The 6,562-nt window shown below is 43.3% G+C and overlaps 1 protein-coding gene across 3 annotated transcripts in view; it reads left to right on the top strand.

Moving 5' to 3' along the window:
• Positions 1–6,562, top strand: part of LOC109464129 (calmodulin-A-like) — a 60,608-nt gene that overhangs the window by 35,822 nt on the left and 18,224 nt on the right. For all 3 annotated transcript variants that reach the window (XM_019761067.1, XM_019761066.1, XM_019761068.1), the window contains exon 2: positions 1,592–1,679. In XM_019761067.1, coding sequence (XP_019616626.1) covers positions 1,592–1,679 — 88 coding nt within the window. The remainder of the gene's footprint in view (positions 1–1,591; positions 1,680–6,562) is intronic.

Here is a 6,562-nt window from a genome sequence, read left to right as displayed (position 1 = left end):
GTGTATGTGTGTGTGTGTGTGTGTGTGCGTGTGTGTGTGTATGTGTGTGTGTGTGTTAGTGTGTGTGTGTGTGCGCGCGTGTGCGTGTATGTGTGTGTGCATGTGTGTGTGTGTGTGTGTGTGCGTGTGTGTGTGTGTGTGTGTGTGTGTGTGTGTGTGTGTGTGTGTGTGTGTGTGTGTGTGTGTGTGTGTGTGTGTTGTTGTGTGTGTGTGTGTGTGTGTGTGTGTGTAAACACGATAACTCGAGAGGGAAACTGATGGATTGTCTAGGATTGTAGGTGGGTACGTCTTGATGAGACCTCGAACTGATTAGATTTTGGGCCCCCTGGGGGAAGGCTTGTTATAGTACTGCAACGAAACTTCCTGTTTGGATATTGCATGATCTGCACGATAGATGGCTCTTGTACTCGGGAGAAGTGACGTGAGTTTGGGCAGCCTAGAATAAAAAAAATTTAAAGGAGGATAACCGTTGAGCCGTTTAACGGATCGTCGTCATTTTGGGGTATACATGTAGCTTACATGATGTTTTACATGATAAAATGGCAATAATTATCTAACTAAGGATCTGAATTGCATGATTAATGAGTAAATTTTATAAATCCGCTGCGTTCAATGATAGGACTAGTTAACACATAGGGTGTTTGCTCATTCTACGTCCATACCAAAATGTAGATCATTCGACCTTAAATTGAGTTCAATCCGTCTGACTGCAGATGACCGGAAAAGGCAAAATAATATCATCTACTCCCCAAAGTAGAGGTAGTGAAATATGGTGATTCTGGCACCCTGGGACCAGATAGAACGCGAGAACTAAGTACGTATTCCTTGTAGTAACGCCAGCGCTGCGTTCTTTTTTCGTCTTCATTAGTGCCCTATAATGACTGACGAGGGCAGTAATTATTACCCTCTTAGAAGACTCCGATTGTCTGTGCAGTAATAGGCAGCAGGGCCAACAGAAAGGGTGTGGAACAGTCCATCTCTGCACTAAACAGAGGGGGTATGACAGACGTGTCATGATGTTCTGAGGTTGATTTACTGGTTTGAGGTCATCCCACAGTCAGTATTTTACAGACATACAGAGCACGTACGTTATGGGTAATGGCATCACCCGGCTATAGATGTTATTACCACCTCATATTCTGCGTATGTGTTGGATAGTTGTGACGTCAGGTTAGACACGTGAACCCCCCGTACGTGACAAATGTTGGTACACCCCTCTGCTGTCTCCCATGCTAATGAAAGCAGACACCCGACGCTTTAATGATATATGCAGCAACTGAGCGATTCGGTTGGCAGCTACCTGTTATTGATCGCCCGGTGGTGAAGGCGCCCTCCTCGCAGTTATTTGCGTGGAGTTTTCTCATTTGGAGCGGTGTCATTCATGGATTGTACCTAAGCCAGTCACGCAGAAAGAATCCCCAGCTCCCGTTGTGCAGTGGTATATAAAGTGTGTATTCAATAGCCTGCGCATCGCACATTGTTGCCGAGTGAGAAGACATGAATGCTCCTGGTTAGGCAACGTGTAACCGCGAGAATTTCTTCCTGAGAAGCAACATTTAACATGTGGTGTTGTAACTTCTTCGCTGCCCAGGATCAGGGGACAGCCGTCCGAGCAGGGGACAAGGACGCTCCCACCCCCAGCGGCAGCCTCGCAGGGATATCGGACCCCCAATTACAAGGTACGTTCACCATATCGCTGTGTGTTCTGTATGGGTGCTGTCTCTGGTGCTGAATACATTGTTGTTGTCTCTGGTTCTGAATACATTATTGCTGTCTCTGGTTCTGAATACATTATTGCTGTCTCTGGTTCTTAATACAGTATTGCTGTCTCTGGTGCTGAATACATTGCTGTTAACCACGCCTCTTGAAAATACCGCATGTTGTCAATTCGTGTACTTAGGCATGGCATTATAGGTTCCACAAAACGATCCGCGGTCCTTTTGCCAAAGCTTTAGGTAGTCCACTCTCGATTTCAACGAAGCTAATGGGTGCGAAGAGGAAATGATGCTCAACAGAAATGCTGCTACTAATTTTCAATTCTTAAGAACCAAATTGAATCTGAAATGAGACATCTGCGGCCCACCCTCCCACCAACATTCGCTCAGACTTGCAGCCTCCTACGCCTTTCTACTTAATTCTTTCTCTATGCGTCCCTATGTCTCTGTAATATTCATATAGCTATCGATTTAGCTCCTTCGCAACATATCATCCGATAAGATGCCATGACTGAACTTCAACTCATTACTCATCAAGGATTCATTACAGCACAGATAATATCGGCCACCGAGCACAATAAATCATGCGTACGTATGTATCGCCCCGTCTCCAGGAAGTACATAGTATTATTGGAAAGACTATTGAGGTTTGAACATGGGTGCAACGCCAAATATGTGAATAATAGAAATCTCTCTTTCTCTCTATATATATATTTCTCTCTCTGTGTTTGTGTGTGTGTGTGTGTGTTAGTGTGTTAGTGTGTATGTGTGTGTGTGTGTGTGCGTGTGTGTGTGTATGTGTGTGTGTGTGTTAGTGTGTGTGTGTGTGCGCGCGTGTGCGTGTATGTGTGTGTGCATGTGTGTGTGTGTGTGTGTGTGTGTGTGTGTGTGTGTGTGTGTGTGTGTGTGCGTCTATGTGTGTGTGTATGTGTGTGTGTGTGTGTGAGTGTGTGTATGTGTGTGTGTGTATGTGTGTGCGTGTGTGTGTGCGCGTGTATGTGTGTGTGTGTGTGTGTGTGTGTGTGCGTGCGTGCGTGCGTGTGTGTGTGTGTGTGTGTGTGTGTGTGTGTGTGTGTGTGTGTGTGTGTGTGTGTGTGTGTGTGTGTGTTGNGTGTGTTGTTGTGTTGTTGTGTGTGTGTGTGTGTGTGTGTGTGTGTGTGTGTGTGTGTGTGTGTGTGTGTGTGTGTGTGTGTGTGTGTGTATGTGTGTGTGTGTGTGTGTGTGTGTGTGTGTGTGTTGTGTGTGTGTGTGTGTGTGTGTGTGTGTGTGTGTGTGTGTGTGTGTGTGTGTGTGTGTGTGTGTGTGTGTGTGTGTGTGTGTGTGTGTGTGTGTGTGTGTGTGTGTGTGTATGTGTGTGTGTGTGTGTGTATGTGTGTGCGTGTGTGTGAGTGTGTGCGTGTGCGTGTGTGTATGTGTGTGTGTGTGTGTGTGTGTGTGTGTGTGTGTGTGTGTGTGTGTGTGTGTGTAAACACGATAACTCGAGAGGAAACTGATGGATTGCAGTCTAATGCAGTAGAGTTCCAGTAAGGAGGTTGTAACCGCAGATTGCAGTCTATGCTATTAGAGACATCACAACAAACTTCCAGATTCCAAGGTTTACGTCTTAGCTCCTTTCAAAATAAGTCAAACCATAACAATTCACAAAAACTCTAAATACTTTCTGGAGGTTTGAAATGTTCGGTTTCTTATTTTAGTGATGTCTTCTAGTCTACAGTCATTAGATATTTTCTGCGGACTAAAACTATCAATCAGACGGACTAAAACTATTAATCTTGCTTACTTGTTTTACTCCATGGCGGTGCAGAGCAAAAAAAAAGCCATGTGGACGCTTCTATGTTCAAGAGAGCAGATGGTCTAACAGTCAGAGATTTGAGGAGTACTAGCTACAGGCCAAACGGTCGTTACGGATAAAGTGCATGTAGCCGCAGATAGAGTCTTTGTTGTTCTGTCATTCATCCGTCAGTCCCGTGTATCGATTGATATACGAAACTCTGTGTAGACTTAATTTGTAGTGACCTTTACAAAGTAACGACAAATTTATATTCAAAATGTCACGAGAGGTTTCTCACTGCTCGTGTAGTGATAGAGTAATTCACATTCAAGATGGGTAGACGTGAGGATTTCTACTGTGAAGGGAAACCCTTAGAGTTGTAGAGGCCTCATTTCCATGAGCGACCGTACTGAGACCCAAATTGAATTTGTGTGACCTTTGATTCCATTATTGGAATATGATGCAAAATGTAAAGGTATGATTAAAAAGACAACAAAACACAAAAGTAAAACAATCATTCTTTATGTATGAATTCTTAAGCGATTTGTCAAACCTTTCGCCCCTCAACGAACGCAACCTCCGGTGTGAAGGCGGTGTTACTAGTACTAGTCATCTTGCTCTAGACAGTGAGTGAGAGGTACGTGCTTTGAATGGAGTAGTGCTAACGGTAATGTATAAGGGTGATGCTGAGCCGTGCTATGGTTAAGGAACTTACGTGTTGTTTACAGGAGAAAACAAACTCCTATAACGTGTCTTACTTTCTTCTTCTCATCTTTAATGGGTCCGTTAAGGTAACTTAAAGTATGTTTCCTATCTAGGCCCTTAGAAAGCTAAAAGTAACTGCAGCCCGCAAGTCATAACCTTCGCTTAGCACGGTGTCATTGAATGTTAAGCTAGCGACAAAGGTAGCTGACAATCAACAAATAATGAACAGGCATTGACTTTTTATCATAAAATGGTTGTGACAACCCTTAACAAAACTAGAAAGGCCAACATTTGCTTTGAAGCAAATATAGCATGACTTCACCACGTTTCACGACATGGCAGGGAAAGAAGGAGAAATACAAGGGAAAACAATGATTTATATTGATATAAGTATAGTATGAAGTGAAATATAACTAAGAATGCAACAGTTGGATAGCTATGCCCTACATTATTGATTAGGATTTATTTGCAGTTGCTGTTGATTTTCAAGAGTAAAATAGCATTTATGTCCCGCAATCCAATGCTTGAGAAGGAAAGTTTGACATACCTACCCGACATGTTTCAACCGATTTACAACCCAAAAGACTTCTTTTCCTGGCTAATACTTGTAAAAAATCAAAGTAACCAATGGCTATTATAAGTATGTGGAAGCCTTCACAGGTGTTCATTTAGCAGTAAAGTAATTACGGGAACAGCCAATCAGCGACCAGATCTCCAAACAGGGTGCACCTGCTGCCAATATTTGGGCATTGGCCCTATACCCAAATATGGTCACACTCCAGTCTTGGCAACACACTGCTACAGTACATTACCTATAACGCAGCCAAAAACTCAAAATAAAACCATTCTAAAAGCATGTATCAAGAAAATGAAACAAACGCTTGGGGTATTTGGCCACTGTACCTTCATGCCAAATTTAATGTTATTTGGCCCAAAAATGAAAGAGTTGAATCAATTTAAAGAAATGGCAGGAGGAGAAGAAGAACAAAATGACATCAGCATGAAAGTTCATCTGAGTTGGTAAATTACATTATGAAAAACTTAAACTTTTCTCCAACTCAAAATTTGACTCACCAGAAATTTTCGACTGAATCACTCAGTCTTCCTCAGCTATCTGACCCAAATGCTGTGGACACATATTTGGTGGTACCGATATGTTGATGACACGCATACAAAGTTAAAGAAAATCTATGCACAGGAATTCACAGACCATCTAAACAGTTTGGACCCGGATATAAAGTTTACATTTGAACAAGAAGAAGACGGTGCACTGCCCTTTCTAGACACTCTAACAACAATCAACCAGGATAGGTCCCTGCGGGTTAGCATATACCGTAAGGCGACACACACGGACCAATATCTAAATTTTTTCTCAAACCACCCTTTGGACCACAAGTTGGGTGTGATCAAAACCCTTTTACATAGAGCTAATACCATTCATCAGTGATCCTGCGGATAGAAGTAGCGAGATCCATCACGTTACAGAAGCCCTAAAGAAGTGTGGCTACCCTCAGTGGCTCATTAGGAAAGCCTCCGAGCCCAGGCAGCCCCGGTCTAAACCCCAAGATAGTCAGGGAACAGGAGGGAAAAACAGAAAAACACTTGTAGTCCTCCCATACGTAAAGGGTGTTTCTGAGCCCCTACGTAGAATCTTTGCTGCACAGGGAGTGAGTACCTGTTTCAGACCTCATCGTACGTCAAGTTAAGACAACTCCTTGTGGCACCTAAGGACAAAACTCCCAAGGAAGACAAATGTGGGGTTATCTACCACATAACTTGCCAGGGAAACACTAACAGAGGCCCCTGTCGGGAAACTGAGCGCTCACTAAAAACCAGGTTTCTAGAACATAGACGACCCAGTTCTGTTGCATCTGAGGTGTCACAGCACATCCACATAGAATCACCGGGACATACAGTGGATCTGGAGGGGGTCAGAATCTTGGATACCGAACAGGATTACTTCAAGAGAGGCATAAAAGAGGCCATATACATCAGGGCACTTCAACCATCGCTCAACCGGGACGGGGGGCGATATCGACTTCAGACAACCTTTGACCCTTTGCTGACGTCACACGTGGGGAAAATCACGTGTCCACAGCATTTGGGTCAGATAGCTGAGGAAGACTGAGTGATTCAGTCGAAAATTTCTGGTGAGTCAAATTTTGAGTTGGAGAAAACTTAAAAGTTTTTCATAACAAAATGACATCACTCTAGTGGTGAAGTCATAAGAAAAGAATAACTTTATTGCCCGACAATTTTGAACGCGAAAGTAGGAATAAGTTAAATATACATATAATATGATAAGTCTCTCTCTCTCTCTCTCTCTCTCTCTCTTCCTCTGTATATATATATTACGTGTTGTTTACAGGAG

This window comes from Branchiostoma belcheri, unplaced genomic scaffold, assembly GCF_001625305.1.
Source record: "Branchiostoma belcheri isolate BF01 breed outbred unplaced genomic scaffold, Haploidv18h27 scaffold132, whole genome shotgun sequence".
NCBI lineage: Eukaryota > Metazoa > Chordata > Leptocardii > Amphioxiformes > Branchiostomatidae > Branchiostoma > Branchiostoma belcheri.
This window is presented reverse-complemented; position numbering and strand designations above follow the sequence as displayed.